General features: G+C 37.3%; 1 protein-coding gene across 2 annotated transcripts in view; it reads right to left on the reverse strand.

Moving 5' to 3' along the window:
- Positions 1-1,143: 1,143 nt before the first annotated feature.
- The window catches only part of HACD1 (3-hydroxyacyl-CoA dehydratase 1), a 40,769-nt gene continuing 19,371 nt past the window's right edge, over positions 1,144-22,541 (reverse strand). Inside the window, exons 5-8 of one of the 2 annotated variants that reach the window (XM_020966888.2) lie at positions 21,323-21,444; positions 18,970-19,011; positions 15,852-16,030; positions 1,144-3,284 (exon numbers count right to left, since the gene is read on the reverse strand). In XM_020966888.2, the coding sequence (XP_020822547.1) occupies positions 3,202-3,284; positions 15,852-16,030; positions 18,970-19,011; positions 21,323-21,444 (426 nt within the window). In that variant the 3' untranslated portion in view covers positions 1,144-3,201. The remainder of the gene's footprint in view (positions 3,285-15,851; positions 16,031-18,969; positions 19,012-21,322; positions 21,445-22,541) is intronic. The other variant, XM_020966889.2, reaches the window with a different exon arrangement.

Here is a 22,541-nt window from a genome sequence, read left to right on the forward strand (position 1 = left end):
GTCCTCCTTGAAGACCCCATATACCTCTGATACTTCATAAGAACCTCTAATGACTTAATCAAGGGAATTAGAAAGGAGAATTTCTAATCATTTTGGCAAGAATGAAAGTCATTGGAATGAAATGGCATGCATATGAGCATCTAGACTGGTTAAAGAGACTTGGTTGTATTCCATGTGTCTTGTACAAAATGGTACACCTGTTGAAAAGTGGAATTCTCTTGTCTGGCCAGCCAAGAGGATAAGGTAGTCCAGCCTAGACCCTGAAAGGGAATCACTTAGGGAAGAGAACTTTTGTCTACTCTTTCCCACTTCTTGACCAGAGGGTGACCTTGTGAACTTCAAAATGTCAGAAGATTTTGGACTTCTCATTGCATCTAAGCACTCTGGCACTGGTGGTTGTGTATGCATTAGACGTTGAAGATAAACTAAGTCCCTTGGGGAAAAGTGTATTTTCCAGTTTTTTATCCTAGGTTACTTTGTGGGAAAATTTTCTCCTGAAAATTTCTGCTATGATTTGGACTGCATGGAACATCGAGGCCCACGTAGGATGAAATCTCATCATCATGCTGTTTGACTCAGTCTTCTGATACTCAACACCTTCTCAAATCCCTCTGGCTTCTCCCCTCAGACTGGAGTGCTGGAAGGTGGTGTGCTCAACTCTTCCCAAAACAGGGCTGGGATCTGAACTTTCCAGGGTATTCTCCACTTTCCATCAGCAGCTCTCTTAGGTTTTGACATCATGACCCGTCCCCCCTTTCTTTTCAGTTTCCTTGTGCGGGTAGTCTTCCCCTCATTAGATTATAAGCTCCTTAATGACAGGGACTGCCTTTCTTTTTCTTATTTGTATCTCCAGTGCTAAGCAGTATGCCAGGCACATAGAAGGCACTTAATAAATGTTTATTGGATTGAACTACAAAGCTTCTTTCTTTCTTAAAATCTGACCATAAACATCAAGTAAAATGAGTATTTCTACATACATAGTAGGACATAAGAGAATTGTATATGAAACTGCAAATATCTATTATGTTCAATGTAGATTTTCTCAGGATTAAAAGAAACTGACCAGAAGTCTTTATGTATATAGTATGCATATATATCTTGTAAATAAGTAACCCAATAACATCACACATTAGGACATTCAGCTGTATAAAACATTAAAATATAGTTTAATAAGTGAAATGATAGCACCTTTGATCACCAACTTATTTTAAAAGAAAATTGGCAAACAAAAAAAAGCTTCTGAAATACCAACATCCCTATTATATTAAAGAATTTTGAAAGACATCTATAAAATGAAACAATTTTGAAAAATAACATTACATCTATTGACTGTAAATGTAAACAATACAGTATGTTGAAAGCCAAACTTTAGTCTATGACTCTAGGGGTTCCCCCCCAAATCATATGAAAATATCTCTAAAGTAGGTTAAACAGTTGCCCAAAATCACTTTATTATGAGAAGAAATCAATGTCAACCCAAAACTTAGAAAGGTCATCTTAAAAATTAAAATACATTTTAAAAAACGTATCTAATAGACATGTAAATTACAGCTATTGATACAGAGAAGAATTTGGGATAAGATGGGAAAGGTCTTTCTTAAAGAGGGTTTAGTTATATATGTAAAAGACCTTGTTATAAAGTGTTTTTTTTTTCCTTAAGAGAGGAACTATGATATAGACACTGATAATAGAATTATAACAAGGTTTTATTGTGGAAGTATGTACTTAGTTTTACTTTTGCTAACTTCTTTAACTCCTGAGAAACAGGAGAAAAAATATCAAAGTAAAAAGTACTAAGCTAACTTTGAGGGTAAGGGTGGGTATCCAAATAAACAAATTTTTTTCCAGAAATGTTTATCAGCAGCTTGAACACATTGTTAAAGACTACATATACCTAATGCCAGAATTAGGGGTAGAATAGACTAGGTACAGGGTAGGCAGCAGCCTGGCAATGCAAGGTGAGTGGAGGCAAAGGGGAGACACTTATCAATGATATCAATATTGTATTTAAAACATACATATTTTTTAATTACAGAGAGCTTCACAGGCATTTCTTTTGTGATCCTTCAAGACACATGAGTTAAAGCCAAGGCCTATAGTCTCCAGTGGACAGAAATATTCAGTGGGCACCATTTTCAAATTCAAGGGGACCAAAGTGTCAAACCTTGCCTAGAGCATACAAATGCCTGGCCCTGCCCTTATACTAAACCCCTCACTTAAGCATGACCACTTGTCATTTTTGTTAACTTTATAATTTTATAGGACAGAGTCCTCCTCACAGCCAGGAAGCCTTGGATTCATCAGTTAACTTCTCAGTACCCAGGCAACTCTCTAAGACTAAAAGTGACAAAATAGTTGCAAATCTTGATTGGTAATGGTAATTGGTAATTGGTAATCTTCATCCAGGAGTTTCCTAGACCCACAAAAAAGTCCTATTATAGAAAACTGTATATGTCCCTCCTGCACCACCAGGGATCATATACTTTATTTCATAGCTGGACAAATTGAGTTAGAGGAGTATCAATATGTTATTAAAGAAATTATGATCTTAGATTTACTTGAGTTGACAAATGTCACTTGAATCGCACTCATTCCCACTCCTATAATATTAAGGCACTAAACTAATTTATTAACATTGATTTTAGAAGACTGTGTTTTCTTCAAGAAAAACACATTACTGAGATTATTGAAGAATCTTTAAGTAACGTTCCTATCTGACTCTTATCGCATTAACTCCTAATGACTCCTGATACCTATTAGATATTTAATAATAAAAATCCATTTAACATTTTATGGTTGATATTTGCATAGAACTTACTGCCTTTAAAAGAACATGGCATAGGGGCAGCTAAGTGGCGCAATGGATAGAGCACCGGCCCTGAAGTCAGGAGGACCTGAGTTCAAATCCGGCCTCAGACCAAACACTTGACACTTACTAGCTGTGTGACCCTGGGGAAGTCACTTAACCCCAATTGCCTAAACAGCAAAAAAAAAAAAAGAAAGAAAGAAAAGAAAAGAACATGGCATAAACTGAGGTTAAAAAAATGGTAAATATGAAGTCTCAAGTTAACATTTAGGAAACAATACAATCCAGGGTATTTCAAGATGTTGTTTATTCTTGTTATTAAACCTGGATGATGATGAGGATCAGAGTTTTTGTAAAATCCTTATTCTGAAAAAGCACCTTCCTCGTAGGGCTGTTTAATCATCTTTTTCCACAATCACCTCTCCGTGAAGCACCTTTCTCCTTTGCCGCAACATGTGAAAATAGAGCTGTGGGAACACTTGATTGAAAAGAGAGAAAACAAGGAAAAATCGGATAATGCTGCAAGTTAATGATACTCTAATTATGTCAACAGCTACCCAGTGAAAAGAACAAAGATTGAGGGCAAATGGACCTCTACGTATACACATCTATGTATATATTTCATGTGTACACAGAATATGCGCACAAAATGTATATTCAGATTTTATATAAAATAACAACTGACACTAACATAGCATTTTAAGGTTTGCAAAACCCTTTACCAATAGTATTTTATCTTAACTTCACAACAACCCTGGGAGGTACTTGGTATGATTATTCCCATTTTACAGATGACAAAACTAAGGCAGACAGAGGTGAATTTATTAAACACTTACTATGTGTCAGATACTGTGCTTGGCTCTAGGGATACAAACACAAAGAATATATATGTATGTACACATACATATACATACATACATGTGTGTATGTTTATATGCACACAAACACACATATGTATGTGTATAAGTGTTAAATACTTGTATATATCAGAGCAAAACAGTGAATGTTAATGCACTTGAGGCCAACCTTTTTATTTTACAGATGAGGAGATCTAGTCAATTTGTCCAAAGTGGCCCAGTCAGAGCTCACATTTGAACCCAGATCCTCTGTTTCCGTATTCAGAACTCATTTCACCACCTTGAAAATGCTTAGCTCAAGGGGAGCTAAAAGTTTCAAGGTCTTTGGGTACGTGAAAGGTTGATATGTTCTGATGTTACATATACATATAATATGTGGACTTCTATGTAGGGATCTTTTTTAAAATATTAATTTATTTTAAGTTTTCAACATTCACTTCATAAGCTTTTCAGTTTTAAATTTTCTCCCTCTCCCTCTCTGCCTCCCTTCCCAAGATGGCGTGCAGTCTGATGTAGGCTCTTCATATACATTCCTATTAAACATATTTTCACATTAGTCATGTGTAGGAATCTTAATATATATATATGACCGATGCTAAAAGAGTAAGTATCCCAAGTGCTACTTCATACGAAAGTGTAGTAATATCCTAGTCAGGCTGATTCTCATGCAACCAGAGTTCTTCAGTTACAGGTACTATAGTCACCAAAAAGCTTAGACTTTCCAGAAGATCTCCAAAGTTGCCTGTCTGAAGCTTTTAGACAAACAGAACATTTTCAGAAACTACATGAAATGTTTAGAAAAGCCCCCACTTCTCTCTCTCCATTGACATGAAATTCTCCTGAGGATTTCCTTTTCTTGTCTCATTGGAGGTGTCAGGAATGAACCTGGTACCTTTTTGGGTTGGGATGCTTGCCTGGTAGCCTGCCCACTAAGAGGCAGCAACAAATGCTGCTACCTTATTGATGGAGAAAAACTTCAGTTTCAGTCCTTTCTGGCTCTGATATCACTCAACAGTGCCAGGGTATAATTAGAAAAAATAAGGAGGGCAACCCTTTTTAGACACACAATACAGATTTTGAATCAGCTTTGTTGTCTGGAAAGTTTAATATTTTGGAATTCAAAGCAGGGCCATGTTATACTTCCATCTTCTGATGAAACATGGTAAAGGTAGGTGGCACAATGGGTTGAGTACTGGCCTTGGAGTAAGGAAGACTTGAGATGAAATCTTTCCTCAGACACTTATTAGCAGTGTGAGCCAGGTCAAGTTAGATACTGTCCTGATTTTTTTTTTTAAAGAAAAGATAATAGAGACTGCAAATTACCAGTTGAAAAGCTTGAGTTTGATTCCTGGCTAAATTCTAAAATTAATTATTAACGGGATGGTTAATGAGCAACTTAAAAGGTAACAATGATCACAAAAATATAGAACAGCTTCATCAAGAATAGGCCATGCAAGACTAGTTTCATTTTCTCAGTGGGGCCGATCTCATTATCTCAATTCTCAATAGGGCCAGTTCTCAATATCACCAAGTTGATACATTAGGAGAGTGTTATTAGACATTGTTTGCCTAGCAAACTATTTTTAAAGCAAACTTAAAGCAAATGTGACAGCTTCTCAGGTTCTTCTTGAGGAAAACAATGGGGAGATGTAGGTCATTTGATAGTGCAATGATGTGGAATGGAAATAGTTAAACACAAATTCTAGCTATTAAAAGTTCAGTGTGAATTTAGAAAGGAGTCTCTAGTATAATGTCCCAGGGATCTATGCTTGGCCCTGTGCTGCTGAACATTTTTATCAATAATGCTTTAATAAATAAAAGTTTTCACAGCATGTTTATCAAGATTTTTTTCAGAAGGGGAAGAAATAAAGAAGGCTTATTTGATATTAAAGTCAATAAGAATAATCCATATATAATGAAATGCAGTGAACATGGGGGACTTTTCTGGGTCATGTAAGCAACAAGATGGTGGACTAGACATTTTCTTCAATCCTCACAACCTCTCAAAGCTCTCCAAAACAGAAATGATAGGCCAAAAATAAAACAACTTCAACTGTCTCCACGGTCTAGGACACCCAGAATCCAACAGAAGATTAAAAAAAACAAACAAAAAGAATCCACTATCCAAAACTAAATAAAATGAATAAAATATGTGGTCTAAATATTACCTCCATTTACCCCCGTACCTGGCTCACAAAAAGCTTGTGTTTGGACTTTAACTAATGTTCTTTTTCAGTGTAGAATTGTACAGATAGTTTTTCCTTTCAAAGAAATCTCATTTTAGACATGTATCCTATTTTCATATACAACATATACATGCTTATATAAAATAACTTCAATTCCATATTATAACAAGTAAAAGGAGACCTATTTATGCCCCCCATCCAAAAAGAGAAAGAGTGAGAGAGAGACTTCTTGGAGAAGGGGGTGGAGCGGAGCCAAGATGGCAGAGTAAAAGCAGAGCCTTGCTTGAGTTCTCCCCCAAACCCCTCCAAATACCTGTAAAAAATGGCTCTAAGCAAATTCTAAAGCAGCAAAAACCACAAAAAGACAGAGTGAAACAAATTTCCAGCCCAAAACAACCTAGATGGTTGATTGGAAAGGCATATCATGCCAAACTGGTAGAGGAGTGCAGTTCAGCATGGGCCACGCAGGCTACACAGGCAAAGACCAGGCCTCAGCCAACCTGGAGCAGTCCTCAGGGGACTGAATCAAGAGGAGCTGTAATGGTTTCCAGACTTCTCAACCCACAAATACCAAAGACAACTTAGAAGATCAGTAGGAAAGATCTGTCTGACTGTGGTGAGAGAGGAGATTGGTCTGGCCCTAGTCCCGGCACAGCCCAGGGGTGGTGACTGTTTCTGAAGCTCCCAGCCCACAGACTGAGGGGGAATCTAGCAGCCGAACAGAGGGGGATTGCAAGGATATCTTTGCTGGTGCTGAAGCAGGATTCTGTTGCTTTGCTCATGCTTGGATCTGGGTTCCAGCTCCGGGTGGCAGTACTAGGGTGAGGACGAGCGCTAGCGTGGTAGAGTTTGTGGTGGCGGCACAGAGAGAATCTTCTTCATAGTTCCAAGGCAGAAAAGAGCACTTGTGGTCACTCATAGACCAAAGTCCAGGCCAGGAAAGGAGTAAACACCTCACCCTTGATTGTACCACCTTGGAAGAACTGAAAATTTGCAGGTCCCTAGAAGTATCTCTAAAACAGCAGCACAAAACCCCCAAAGCTTGGGACAGTACATTCTCCACACTGGAAGCAGACCGCTACCTTAACAAAGGATTTAAAACTCAAGTAATTGGCTGGGATCATGAGCAAACAACGCAAAAAAAAAGTCAGACCATAGAATCTTACTGTGGTGACAAAGATCAAAACATACAACCTGAAGAAGACAACAAAGTCAAAGCTCCTACATCCAAAGCCTCCGAGAAAAATATGATTCAGTCCCAGGCCATGGAAGAGCTCTAAAAGGATTTTGAGAAGCAAGTTAGAGAAGTAGAGGAAAAACTGGGAAGAGAAATGAGAGTGATGCAAGAAAATCATGAAAAACAAGTCAACAGCCTCTCAAAAAAGACTCAAAAAAATACCAAAGAAAATAATACCTTAAAAAATAGACTAACCCAAATGGCAAAAGAGGTCCAAAAAGTCAATGAGGAGAAGAATGCCTTAAAAAGCAGAATTGGCCAAATGGAAAAGGAAGTCCAAAAGTTCACTGAAGAAAATACTTCCTTAAAAATTAGAATGGAGCAAATGGAAACTAATGACTTCATGAGAAATCAAGAAACTGTAAAAACAAATCCAAAAGAATGAAAAAATAGAAGACAATGTGAAATATCTCATTGGAAAAACAACTGACCTGGAAAATAGATCCAGGAGAGAAAATTTAAAAATTACTGGACTACCTGAAAGTCATGGTCAAAAAAAGAGCCTAGACATCATCTTTCAAGAAATTATCAAGGAAAACTGCCCTGATATTCTAGAACCAGAGGGTAAAATAGAAATGGAAAGAATCTACCAATCACCTTCTGAAAAAGATCCCCAAAGGAAAACTCCTAGCAATATTATAACCAAGTTCCAGAGTTCCCAGGTCAAGGAGAAAATATTGCAAGCTGCTGGAAAGAAACAATTCAAGTATTGTGGAAACACAATCAGGATAACACAAAATTCAGCAGTTTCTACATTAAGGCATTGGAGGGCTTGGGATATAATCTTCCACGGGTCAAAGGACATAAGATTAGGACCAAGAATCACCTACCCAGGGAAAGACTGTCAAGCATTCTTGATGAAAAGACCAGAGCTGAATAGAAAATTTGACTTTCAAATATAAGACTCAAGAGAAGGATGAAAAGGTAAACAGGAAAGAGAAATGATAAGGAACTTATAAAAGTTGAACTGTTTACATTCCTAGATGGAAAGATAACATTTGTAACTCATGAGACCTTTGTCAGTATTAGGGAAGTTGGAGGGAAAAAATTACATGGACAGATAGACAAATGGATAGATAGATACATACACAGATGGATAGAGGGCATACAGTGAGTTGAAGATGAAGGTGTCATATCTAAAAAATAAAATTAAGGGGTGAGAGAGGATTATATTGGGAGAAAAAGAAAGGGAAAGGTAGACTGTGGTAAATTATCTCACTTAAAACAGACAAGAAAAAGCTTGTACAGTGGAGGGGAAGTGAAGGAAAGGTGAGAGGGAATGAGTGAATCTTATTCTCATCAGAATTGGCTTAAGGAGGGAATAACATACACACTCAATTGGGTATGGAAATCTATTTTACCCTACAGGAAAATAGGGGGGAAGGGGATAAGAGGTGGGGGATGATAGAAGGGAGGATAGATAGGGGGAGAGGGTAATCAGAAACAAACACTTCTGAGGAGGGACAGGGTTAAAAGAGAGAATGGAATAAATGGGGGGGTGGGATAGGATTAAGGGAAATATAGTTAGTTTTTCACAACATGACTACTATGGAAGTGTTTTGTGTGACTACACATACTTAACCTATATCGAGTTGTTTCCCTTCTTAATAAGGGTAGGTAGAGAGGGAGGAAGGGAGAAAATTTGGAACCCAAAGTTTTAAAAACAAATGTTAAAAATTGTTTTCACATGCAACTGGGAAATAAGATATACAGGCAATGGGGTATAGAAATCTATCCTACCCTACAGGAAAATAGAAGGGGAAAGGGATAACAGAAGTGGGGGGGGTGATAGAAGGCAGGGCAGATCAGAGGAAGGGGTATTCAGAATGTATGCCATCTTGGGGTGGGGGGAGGGTTGAGAGGGGGAGAAAATGTGGAACTCAAAATCTTGTGGAAGTGAATGGTGAAACCTAAAAATAAATAAATTATTAAATGTTAAAAAAAAAAGAAAAAAGAGGGTAGGGGGAGAGAGCCATCTAGAATAAGGAGAAGGCAAAAGGGAAAATGTTTAGTGTCAGAGGAACTTTGTTCAATCCTGGCTCTACCACCTGCTACCTGTGTGCCTTTGGGCAAGTTGCTAAACCTCTCTGGGCCTCAGTTTTCTCATCTTTAAAATGAGGGGGTTGCTCTCTTAGCTTCCCTTACTAACCCCTGAAAGTCCAGAAAATGTCACCCCAGGAAAAACCCTGGAACAGCTGAACCAGAAGAAAGATGGGGTGCAGCAGTCCAGTAGCCCAGGTAGTTTGAGGAATTAACTGGAAAGGCCCCTCTTATCTTGGGGAAGGGGAGCAGTACAGAATGGGAAGCATCCCAGCAAGGTAATGGAAAGCCTCACCTCAGCATACTGGGAGGAGATCCTGAAGCCCAGGTGGTAGAGCAGGCAAACACGAACACCTGGACCCCCGAGTGCCTCATTGAGGGTGGGGGAACTGGTGGAAACCAGCTCAGAAAACCACCAGGTGCCTCGGCATTCTACTGCAACCTGCTCTCCCAGTGCCTCAGCAAAACTAAAGGAAGCAGCCCTCCAAGGGCCCCAAGGTGGGTAAACACCCTACAACATCCTTCTGAAAAGAGCTGAAGAAAGCAAAAGGAAGGAAAGCCCTGGGTGAGCAGGAAATCTCCAGGAACCATACTACCCAATCCTACCCCTAGAGCTCCAGTGTTGCTGATTCCAGCCCAACACCAGGTAAGCTGCCAGAATCCTACAGCCTCCTACTGCCAGCATTGGAGGCCCCAGCACACAAAGCCATTGACCAGGCCATAGGCTCCCAACACAAGAAGCTTGGGTCAGTGCCCTCTGTTCCCCAGCAGGACAGCCCAATCTCTTTAAAGGGCAGGAAATAAGCAAACACCATGAGCAAAAAGAAACATACAATAGATTCTTATTATGGGAAGAGTGAAGATCAAGGCAGAAATTCTGAAGAGGACAACATTGTCAACAAACCCACATCCGGAACCTCAAAAGGGAATATGAACTGGTCTGAAGCCCAAAAAACCTTCTTAGAAGAGCTCAAGAAGGATTTTAAAAGTCAAATGAAGGAGGTAGAACTAAAAATGGGAAAAGAAATGAGAGGTATGCAAGAGAGAGTCAATAGCCTGGAAAATGAAGGACAAAAATTAACTGTAGAAAACAAGTCCTTAAAAAATACAATTGACCAACTGGAAAAAAAGTACACTGAAGAAAACAAGTTCCTAAAAAATACAATTGGCCAAATGGGGAAGGAGGTACAAAATCTAACAGAAGAAAAGAATTTGTTAAAAATTAGAATTGAGCAAATGGAAGCTAATGACTCTATGAGAGCGCAAGAATCAGTCAAACGAAAACAAAAGAATGAAAAAATAGATGAAAACATAAAATATCTCATTGGTAAAACAACTGACCTGGAAAATAGATCCAGGAGAGACAATTTTAAAATTATTGGTCTACCTGAAAATCACAATGATAAAAAGAGCCTGGACAGTGTCTTTCAGGAAATCATAAAGGAAAACTGTCCTGAGGTCCTAGAACCAGAGGATAAAATAGCCATAGAAAGAATCCACCAATCATCTCCTGAAAGAGATCCCAAACTGAAAACACCAAGGAATATAGTAACCAAATTCCAAAATTACCAGGTCAAAGAGAAAATACTGCAAGCAGCCAGAAAGAAATGATTTAAATAACATGGGACCATAGACAGGATTACACAGGACTTTGCAGCTTCTACATTAAAAGACCATAAGGCATGGAATATGATATTCTGTAAGGCAAAGGAGCTTAGATTACAACCAAGAATCAACTACCCAGCAAAAATGAGCATGATCTTTCAGGGGAGGAGATGGCTATGCATGGAAATAGGGGACTTCCATACCTTCCTGATAAAAAGACCAGAGTGCAACAGAAAATTTGATCTTCAAATACAAGACTCAATGAGAGAGACATAAAAAGGCAAATGGGACAGAAAGAAACAGCATGTTATTAATAAGGGCAAATTGTTTATATCCCTACAACGGAAGATGACACTTGTAATTCTTGAGAACTGTATTGTTATTGCACCATGTTAAGGGGTATAGGTAAAGGGGGTGGGTATAAATTGACTTTGATGTAATGATGAAAAAAATCTAATCAAGTGGGTTAAATGGATCCAAGTAAGTGAATTAATCTGATCTAACTAAGAAAATGTACTGAGAGAAAAGGAAAGGAGGAAGCAGACAAGGGTAAATTACATCACAGGAAAAGGCACAAAAACTTTTACAGCAGAGGGAAAGAAGGGAGGGAGATGAGCATTGTTTGAACCTTGCTCAAGAACGGAATAACATAATCAGTTAGGTATAGAAATCTAACGTGCCCTATAGGCAGTAGGAGGGAAAAGGGGAAAGAAAAGGAAAGGGGCTAATAGAAGGGTGGTGGGACTGAGGGAGGCAGTGGTCAAAAGCAAAACATTAGTGAGGAGGGAAAAGGAGAAAGGAGAAAGAAAAGCATAAACAGGGGGGGAAAGGATAGAGAGAAAGACACAGTAATCATAATTGTGAATGTGATATATGAACGTAATGGAATACTGTTGTGCTATAAGAAATGATGAACAGGCAGACTTCAGATAAACCTGGAAAGACTTGCATGGTTTGATGCTGAGTGAATTGGGCAGAACCAGGAGAATGTTGTACACAGTAACAGCCACATTGAGTGATGACTGACTTTGATAGACTTAACTCCTTTCAGCAATACAAGAATCTAAGACATCTCCAAAAGCCTCATGATGGAAAATACTATCCACATCCAAAGAAAGAACTATAGGGTTTGAATGCAGATTGAAGTATACTATTTGCTATTTTTTTTCTTCTGTTGTGTTTTGTTTCCTCTTTCTGGTGGATCCTCCTATTAGTTCTAATTCTTACAATATGACTAATGTGAAAATATGATTAATAGGAATGTATATGTATAGCCTATATTAGATTGTGCACCGTCTTGGGGAGAAAGGGAAAGAGGGAGGGGAAGAAAAATTTAAAACTCAAAAGCATATGGAAGTGATTGTTGATAAATTAAAATAAATTAATAATAAAATGAGGGGGTTTGACATCCCTTCCAGCTCTAATTTCTCAGATCTTAAACATCACCAAGAACACATACGAAGAGAGAAAGAAAGTGGACAAGCAAGTTTTTCAGTTGTTTCAGTCATGTCTAACTCTTCATGACCCCATTTGGGGTTTTTTTTGGCAGAGATAATCGAGTGGTTTGCCATTTCCTTCTCCGGTGCATTTACAGATGAGGAAACTGAGACAAACAGGGTTTAGTGACTTGCTCAGAGTCACCCAGCTAGTAAGTGTCTGAGGTCAAATTTGAACTCAGGTCTTCCTGATGCCAGGCCTGGTACTCTCTCTACTGCACCACCTTGCTCCCTTGATAAGCAAGAATGAGGGATAAAGATAACACAAGTGTTATGCTACTATTCATGACATATTAAAATACCCATCAAAGCCTCCAGCACATTAAGTAAAACCTCTATGGGAGATCTCTGGAAAAATCATGGGATTGGTCATTGACAGCTGGAAGGAACAAAAATCACTCAGTATGATGAAGCATAGATTGGCTGCTCTCTGACCCTTAGAATGAGTATGCAGATCAATGAAATTACAAATGATCAGACTAGGGAAGAAGCATTGTTATTACTCTCAAGTATGTATATAGTACAGTAACATAGACTAGGCTAAAAAGCCATTGACAAAGATGTTGCCAAGTGTGGGGCCTTCAGGGCCATCTTTTAATGAATGGATGTCACAGTGGAAAGATCACTGGATTTGGAATCAGACGACTTAGCTTGTAAGTGACAGAGCTGTCTGGTTTGGAAGCAAGTCATGTATCTTTTCTGAGCCTCCATTTTCCTCATCTATAGAATGAGAGGGGAGGCCTAAATGACCTTTAGAGTCCCTTGCAGTTTAAAATCTATGATCCTGTAAGGAAATGGGTTCAAATCTGCCTCTGACACACACTGTGTGAGTATGAGTGCTATGGGCAATTTAATCTGTCAGTATTCCAAACTTCTCTCTAGAACCGTCAATAATAGACTGGATGCTAATAAACATTAATAGAGGGGCTCCCACCTGGGCAATTTCAAATCATAGATCTGGTCACCATTTCCCCATCACTCACAGCCTCCCTATCCCTGACAGCACTGGTTATATTCATTTGCTTAGCAATTCCCTCCTTTTTTTTCTTTATAGAATAGTATAACAGTAAATTTCAGTGTTGTTTAGCATAGGTTCTGCTCAGCATCATACATCCTAGAATACATGACTATTGAAAATCAAGTAGTCAAGTCAGTCAGTAAATATCGTTGTTTGTCCTTAGTTCTGGAAGAGAACCAATGACATCATGAAGGTGATGTCTTGACCTGCCAGTGAATTGGATTTAAGCGAGGCAGAGTCATCAGCCTCACTCTTTCCTCCAGTCATCTGAGTCCCATGGCCAGACCACAGGTGATGGCCCAGGATGCAGTGGGTGACCTTGGCCTTTTTAAGCTAAGGTGTTTCCCAGGTCTTAGTTGGTCTAAGGCAATGCCCAATGATTAAGGCTAGGTAAGAATTGAGAGAAAAGATGGCCTCCTTTGTCATCACAAAAAGAATAAATCTAGGAGGAGAAGACCCTTAGAGTTTCTGTCTAGATCCTAAACAATTGCTATTTACACCCACTCAGAGCCATCAAAACCCAAACAATGAGCAACAGAGACTTGGACTGGGATCTAATATTGGCCAATCAATGAAAGCCAGAGTGATTTGGATTTAATAATGGACTTTTTCTTTTTTTCTTTTCTTGGTGAGGCAATTAGGGGTAAGTGACTTGCCCAGGGTCACACAGCTAATAAGTGTTTAAGTGTCTGAGGTCTGATTTGAACTCCAGTCCTCCTGATTCCAAGGCCGAAGCTCTATGCACTGTGCCACCTAGTTGCCTCTACAATGGACTTTTTCAAAGCCTGTTTTTTCAGAACTACATTTCAAGAAATCACAAATGAGAACTACTTAATTCAGTCAGCCGATAAACATTTATTAAGTACCTACTATGTGTCAGGTGGGAGGCAGCTAGGTGGCACAGTGAAAAGAGTGCTGAGCTTGGAATCAGGAAGGCTTATCTTCCTGACTTCAAATCTGGCCTCAGAGGCTTACTACCTGTGGGACCCTGGGCAAATCACTTAACCCTGCTTGCTTCGGTTTCCTTATCTGTAAAGTGAGCTGGAGAAGGAAAAGGCAAATCACTCCAATATCTTTGCCAAGAAAAAACCCCAAATGGGGTCATAAAGAGTTGGACATGACTGGAATGACTGAACAGCAAACAACAACAAATATACTGGTCAGTGCTTCTGATAGCCTGAATTCTCCATAAATTAAGACTGTTTAGGGGTATTTCAAAAATCTCAAGTACTTAATAAATGTTTATTGGATTATTTGGGTAACCTGGCCCCAACCTATGGGCAGCTAGGTGGCACAGTGGATACAGTGTCAGGCCTAGAGTCAGAAGATTCATCTTCCTGAGTTCAATTCTGGCCTCAGATACATGTGTGACCCTGGGCAAGTCACTTAACCCTATTTGCCTCAATTTCCTCATCTGTAAAGTGAGCTGGAGAAGGAAAAGGCAAATCACTCCAATATCTTTTCCAAGAAAACCCCAAATGGGGTCACAAGGAGTTGGACACGACTGAAAAACAACTGTCCTAAACTTCATAAATATAGACCAAAAAAAAAATAAAATCCCAGTCTCCACCCTCAGGGAGTTCACAGTTTAATGGAGGAAATAACATGTAAACAATAATGTACAAACATGCTGATGGGGTTGGGATCTAGACCCCAGAAAGGAAAAACCCTGGACTTTCCCACCTGGCCAAATCTCTGGCTGTTGCCTGAGGCCATAATCCCATCAACTGGCAACACCCAATCTCCCCTCCATTGTTTTACCTCCAAATGGCTGAAGGCCATTTCCTACCCTTAATCCTAGCTAGGCTCCATTCTCCCTAGGCCACCTGGTCCAGGTCCCAAGAGTTCTGTTCACCCTAGCTTACTGGCCACTCCCATCCAGATCTCCTTAGAGCCCTCCTCCAGTCCCCCAAACCAGCCACTCCTAGGTCCCTCCCACAGTCTTTCTGCATATAAAGTCCATTTTGTCTCCATTAAGGTGCTTAGATTCTTAAAATCTAGCCACTGCTCAGATTCTTATAATCTAGCCACTGCTTATTAATGTTCAGACTCCTTAAGAGTCTGCCCAAAATGATGGACGTTCTAATAAACCTTGTCTTTGGATGAAAGAAGATTTGGGTCAAATTCTTTCAGGCAGGACCCACATGTTTTGATTTTGGGGTCCCAGCACCCCTCCACCTCTAAACCTCAACATATACCTCTGACTGGGAAACACTGCCTAATCCCAAACTCTTCTCTAGCCAAGACTGGAAGGTACATAAACCTCCCCCCTTTCCCTAATCACTTTCTTGCCCTGCAAGCAGGGTAGATTTCCCAGAACCTAGGAAGGCTTGGCTTGAAAGTGCTTTAAAGGTAGGGACTATCATGTTTGCTTGTATTGCACCCCCAGGGCTTAGCACAAGGCCTGGCCCATAGTTAACAGACAATAAATGCTTTATTTATACATACACAATTTAAAAAGAGAGAAGTTTTACTATATTTAGCTGTAAATATCTATGTCATTCCTTCACCTATTGAACTAGATTATTGTAACGATGCCAAAAATTAAACTATTATAGAAAAAAATTCCCAATTCTACATCAAAGTAGTAGACAACACATACTTACATGGTATGTAGGAGGCCATAGTTATAAGAAGAAAATAATAATAGTCAAAGGAAACATTGTACTTGTTAGGAAGTCTTAGTGAAAACATTCCTGTCTTCTTCACATAGGGTAAGGCTGCATAAATAGTCAGAAGTTCACCAACAACTCCAACAGGATACAAGATGATAAAAAAATTATATCTGCAAGAAAAAAAAAAGACCAGAGAATTATTTTCTAACAAATGACTCAAATCTAATTTCTTTGATTTCTTGTAGTTGCAAAACTACTTAAAACATTTCTCCCTCTGCCAACACTTACAAATTACAAACATCTTAGCACAGATTTCCAGCTGGTAAGTCAAGGTCTCTTAATAGGATAATAACAATTCAAATACATAGTGTTTTTAGGTTTGCAATGCTTTTTTCTAACAACAGCTCTGTGAGCTAGGTAATTCGAGTATTTCTATCACTATTTCCCTAATGAGAAAACTTAAGGCTTAGAGAATTAAGTAACTTGCACGTCCTCACATTATAAGCAAGTATATGGGGGAGGAGGGAGGAGGAGGAGAAGGGTTTGATCTAGTAATTCAAAATCTATCTAGTACTTTTCCCTCTGGCTCTTGTATAATGAGTACTATTAGTGTATAATTGGTTCTTCTTCATTTGCATTATTCAAATGATTTAAAAAACAAAAACTACCCCTGAATTGGAACAGCACCTGTCAAGAGTTTCTACCTATGGGGCAGCTAGATGGCACAGTTGATTGAGCACCATCCCTAAAGTCAAGAGGACCTGAGTTCAAATCTGATCTCAGACCAAACACTTGATACTTACTGGGTGACCCTGGGCAAGTCACTTAACCCCAATTGCCTAAAAAAAAAGAGTTTCTACCTATAATGGAGAGACAGTCTTTGAACTTGGTGCTATGTGAAAGTCTTGGTCATAACTGAAGATAAGTTTTTATGACTCCACACTTGGCACTTTATCCACCATGCCACCTAGCTGCCCACATACAAATCTTGAAATTTCCAGTTATAAAGTTTTTATTTAAAAAGAATTTTTAAACATAAATCTTTGTTACTTATACATTTATTTGCTAATTTGTTTTTGCAAAAACTGATTTTACTACTTAAAAGAACAGCAATGGAAGTTATTAAATTGAAATCAGAAAATTAATCTATGTGACATTTCCAGCTACTCAGTTGTGCTACAGTAACATCGCAGCCAAAGTGTGGTGTAGATTAAACTAGGGTAAGGAAAAAGAGTTCCTCATGACAATTTCATTTCCTTCCTGGTGCCTGTTAGGTGTCTCTTCCCTTTCTACTAAAGCCTAGAGAAAAATTTTTAAATGATCTGTTTAGCAGGAATATCTTTAAAGGCCACAAGATGGAGTGAAAACCATTTTTATATGATCTGACTCCTATTTGATACTGATTGTAACAGAATTAAGTTTAACATCCTGGTGGAAGAGACAACAAATACATCATCTCTTTTTTTATTCAGTTTTAGAAGGAAAACAATAGCCCAAATCAGGGAAAAGTTGAAAAGATAAAAGTTTAAAGGATTTCCTGGCTTCCTGTAAGTTCCTGACTTTTTAAAAAACACTTTATCTGAAATTTAAGTGCATGTGTGCCTAGAAAGAAAAAAAAACATGTGCTAGAGATGAAAACACTCATCTTCCACACAACTAAATTAGCATAGCTGGCTGACTGGTAAAATAAAAAGAAAAATTGCAGAGAAAAAAAAAGAATTATTCAAAAAATAGAAAGCCCAAATGGAACGAATTCAGAAGTTCAGAAAGCATCTGAAGGTCAGATAAAAACTAGAAATTAAGTGGACACTTTGAAAGCATTTGAAATCATTCTTTAAATCCATGAAAGAAGGAATATAAATAATGAGGATTACTTGACCAAAGGTTCACTCAGGTCAAAGATACACAAAAAAATGTATATTTTAGGAACTTGAAAAGTATAGAATTAACATTCAGCAGAGGAGAGGCAACTGGTAAGGTTGCACAGAAGAGGACATTAAAGTGAATTGATCAAGTTAGGATTATGGGGAACAAGGCTAAGATTGGATGGAAGATTTTGGCCTTGATGTCTCCCTCCCCCTTCTCTCCTCTGAACCTAAGCTCATAAGTCTGGAAAAGATATTTTCCTAGATGACTTTTCCTTTCTTTGTCTTAAAAGTCTCTTTCCTCTTTAAAATGCTGTAATATAAAATGGAAATATACATTTCCCTAAATGAGATGCATGTCCTTAAAATGAGATCTCTTTGAAAGGAATCTATATGTATGATAATATTTACATACATATATATATTGTTATTTTTACCTGTGCTTTGGTCCAAAGATGATTTTTATTTATCATTGATCTTTAATAGAATAAAGTTCCCTACCCTTTGTTGTTCAATTATTTCAGATCTGTTCAACTCTTCCTGACCCCATTTGGTGGCTGGCAAAGATACTGGAATGGTTTGCCATTTTCTTCAGCAGTACATCTAGTAGATCCACTTTGTCAGGCAATCAGAGGTTAAATGACTTGCCCCACCCCAACCTCCCACCCCCACCCCAACCCCTCACAGAGATAGGAAGTGCCTGAGGCTGGATTTGAACTCAGGTCTTCAAGTATACATTTTTAAAAGAATGTGTAGAAGGACTATTCATTAAATAAACTTCTTACAGGACCTCGATAGGAAAATTAATTGATTAGCCCTACACTTGCACTGAAAAAGGCATGTTTCCTGACAGGATGTGAGAATTCTTAAGTGTGATTGCTATTATGTGTTGAGATCAAAAGTTATTTTTTTAGAGGAAACACATATTTGAAAACAAAATGGAAGCCAGAGGGAAAATGTGATTCATTATACAAACATTTATTTTACTTACTACTTATTCAGAACAGTAACTAATAGGCAAAATTAAGTCATGCAAGTATAATATCATAGCAGTCCTTATGTTTTATGCATAGGAAATATTTTTCATGAATTTAAGAGATTCCAAAGCAAATTATTGTTAAGAGAAGGTCCAATATTTTGAATAGATATAGACTTGTAAATATAACCTCAGGTTATCTATAGGATTGACAAATGTATTTAGAAATGAATGAGAACCTTAATGCCCACCAACAACCAATACATACAACATCTTCATGCAGCATTCGCAGGCTTTATTAAACACAGACCTGAATAACATGAAATAGATGAAATGAACATATGCAATTGGAAATAATATAAACCCAGAGCATGTCATTTAATAGTAAGGCAAGCAATGCAAAATGTCTTTAAAATATCACATTCAACATGGAAATTAAGTAATGGCAGTATTTTGGAAATGTTTTCAAAAACTCAGTCAAGGCATGCAGAAGCAATTAATTACTCACTAAAAGGCAGCATGGCAAAGCATTGAAAGCTAGAGCAAGAGCCTGAAAGAAATGTACAATGAACATTCCTTAACCTAGCCAGATGTTTGGTTTTTAAGGCAGCATTGAAATAGGAAACTTTTTTTTATGAACAGATAGGTAAATGAGGGTGTAAAGGTTGAGATCAAGCTTGAAAAAGAATTGATAACATAAATGATATTCCTAAATGATGAAAATATCCAAAAAAAGAATTGATCACATAACTTATTAATGAAACCTAATTGCATTTTTAAAAAACAGCCCACTGTAAAGAAACAGGTTGGTTATTTAAAAGGCTCAAAAGCTGCAAATGAATGCAAAACATGTGTGGGGAAAGAAAATGCCACCTCCAACATACATATAAGATGGTAGTGAAGTCTTCAAATGAAAGAGATTAGAACTTCAGGATCAGAGTATAAAACTTCAGAAGTACATTTGCACACAAGCTGTGAATATCTGATAGTTTTTCCTACAATTCAAATAGCAGTATTTTTCCCTTATACAGAGTGGGCATTTAATAAATATTTGTTCAATTGAATTTATTACTATCTTAGATGGGCTAATTTGATATTTAAATGTCAGTATTTTTAAGATATTTAATTATTTAGCAGGATAAGCTCTCAAAGTACATTTGGCTCTAAAACATGCCCAATTCAATCAAAGAAGTGACCCCAAGACCAAAGTTTAGGAACACCATTCGAGTTTGAAGTTTGAAACATCATAAGAGATCATAAACATCTCATTTTATTTTGGAAATAATGTAAGAACCAGGGAGAAATGTCTCAAGTAAAAACCCCTCTCAGCTATTTGATTCTATTATTCTTTAATAGTGGAATGAATAAATCTCTGGATGATTTACTCTCAAAAGTGCAATAAGATATATAGCTTATTTACCCTTTGTTTTACATAGTAAATTTATGATGTATTAAGTCAGCAAAAGAATTTAGCTAGAACAGTTCAATCTCATATCTCAAAAAATTATGTGGAAGGGATAACTGAACCTTCCACGCTGTGGGGATTAAAGGCCTGGCATCCCCATGATGTGGAAAATCTGTGTAAAATTTTTTGACCTTCCCTTTGTACCAGAGAAAAAGTAAGAATTTTTTCTTTTTTCTTCTATGGGGTGTTTACAGTACCTTACTGTAAAATTTGAGTGGATATTATACAATACTATACATATATTTTATGCATTTCTGAGTTTCTAAACTTCTTCTGTGTTACCTGCTGGCCTTTGCCTGTCGTCTGTGGCTTGTGCAAAACTTCCCAAAAATTCCCATTTAATTTCTTATACTAACCTAGGATACACCAGAACCATGATGGGAAAGGTCACTATGTGAAAGGGAAAACTATATAGTATGACTATACCTAACCGGACAAAATCCTATTTAAAGAACCGCTTAAGTGGTGATTTACTGTGATGGATTTCTTAAGTAATTATGGTTTATCTACAGATAGAACAAATAACACACAAATAGAATCTGACTTTTTAAATGGCTCTAGTATCTTACTAATAGTAAATAATACTATTTTTGTGAATGAAGGATAAAAGATATTGGAACAGATTTATGTGAATGCCAATTTTTCAAGTAAAAGATATCTGTACACTACCAGAATTTAAACTGTGAATTTTATGCCATTTCATACAAAATTCTTTGTATTTCTGAAATAGTTTTGATAGACTTAAAAATTTTATATTGGGCTTTAACATAAAAAGGAGAGACAAGTTTTATCTTGGGTCAGTAAAATACAAATTCAAAACATGCTGGAAACATAAAAGAGCTTAGAGATAATTTAGTCTGACTTCCTCATTTTAATAGAAGAGTAATTTCTTAAGCCCAGAAGAGATGAAATGTCTTGTCCAAGGTTATATAATATTTTTAATGTTCATAGTCTGAACAATTTGAATTTTGAAATGTTAAGATAATTTACACTATTAATTTAAGTTGCACAGTTTTTAGAATGCAAATTGTAACATTTCCTAAAATCCAGAATGACAGTATCCTACTGACATGTGGCCAAAACTTAAAATCTGTTCTTTAAGGTTAGCACAGCATTCATGAAATGAACATGCACAAAAACTACAGGACATCTCCACCTGGCCCATTTAATGAAGTATGGCAAGTGGTTCAGAAGATTGAATGTGTAGAAGGAATATCGAGTAATCTCTGTCACAGTCCACGCCACCAGAAAAAGTACCACACTGTCCTCATTCTGGATCTGCAGAATTATAAAGAATCAATAGCATCTTTGGTGGAAAAACTACATTTTTAATTTCAAATTATTCATTCACAGAAGCTTTGAGGACACAGATTTAATGCCTTATTAGAAAAAGGGTACTTTATAGAAATAGATATTGGGTTATAAACATCTTACCTACACACTAGCCAATTGCACAATCTCCTATTCCATTTGACCCCATTACATTTACCAAATCATTCTAGACAACAACCAAGCTGTCATGGAACAATGGCACCACCTTTTGGTCAGCATAGAAAGGTCTGAACCTCTGACATAATGTCTCTCATATACTTCTTTTCTACACCCTCAAGAAAACTATACTTAAGAAAATCAAGCAACAAAAAGATTGTTATTTAGGGCAAAACATGTGCAGGATTGTTTTTGTTTTATCATTGCCCATTATTTGCTCCCAATTTTCTTCTTTCACCATTCATATCTGTTAATTTCACCTCAGTAAAAGTTTTTTCTGTATGTATTTCTTTTAACCATCTTATTCTCTCTTTCATCTCTTACCTGGTTCTCTCAGGAAAATCTCTCTCCTTTTCCTAAGCTTACTTTATTCTGGGAGTTAAATAATGACCTGAATCATGACTGAGTGTAAGAGCAATGTTACTGATACACCTGAATTAAGGGAAAAGAAACCAGGTGTTTTGAATTGAAATTAAGACATAATATCAGTGCTGCCAAAAAAAATTAAAAGTGCTCAGAAATTCCACTAAGAATTTCTACAAAAATCTTCAACTCTTCTCTTTTTCTTCTAAAGCATTGGTTTTGAAGATTTTTCCTTTCAAAGGGAGAGGATTTGTTTCTTATTTAATTGATGGCAGGGGGATTTAAGGAAGAAGGAGATAATAGTAGTAGAATATAAGTCTTTGAGAGCAGGGATTTTTTTTTGTCTTTATATTTCCAGTGTCTGGCACCGTAAATATTTAATAAATATAAATACAATATTGATACAGAACAGAACAGAATTGTTCTTTTTACTTTTTCAATGCTAATATATATTATTTCTACTATATTGTAAGCTAAATAGACTTTATGGCCTAATCTACAAAGCAAACAAAAAGCTATATAAT

Source organism: Phascolarctos cinereus, unplaced genomic scaffold, assembly GCF_003287225.1.
Source record: "Phascolarctos cinereus isolate Bilbo 61053 unplaced genomic scaffold, phaCin_HiC Scaffold_1;HRSCAF=81, whole genome shotgun sequence".
NCBI lineage: Eukaryota > Metazoa > Chordata > Mammalia > Diprotodontia > Phascolarctidae > Phascolarctos > Phascolarctos cinereus.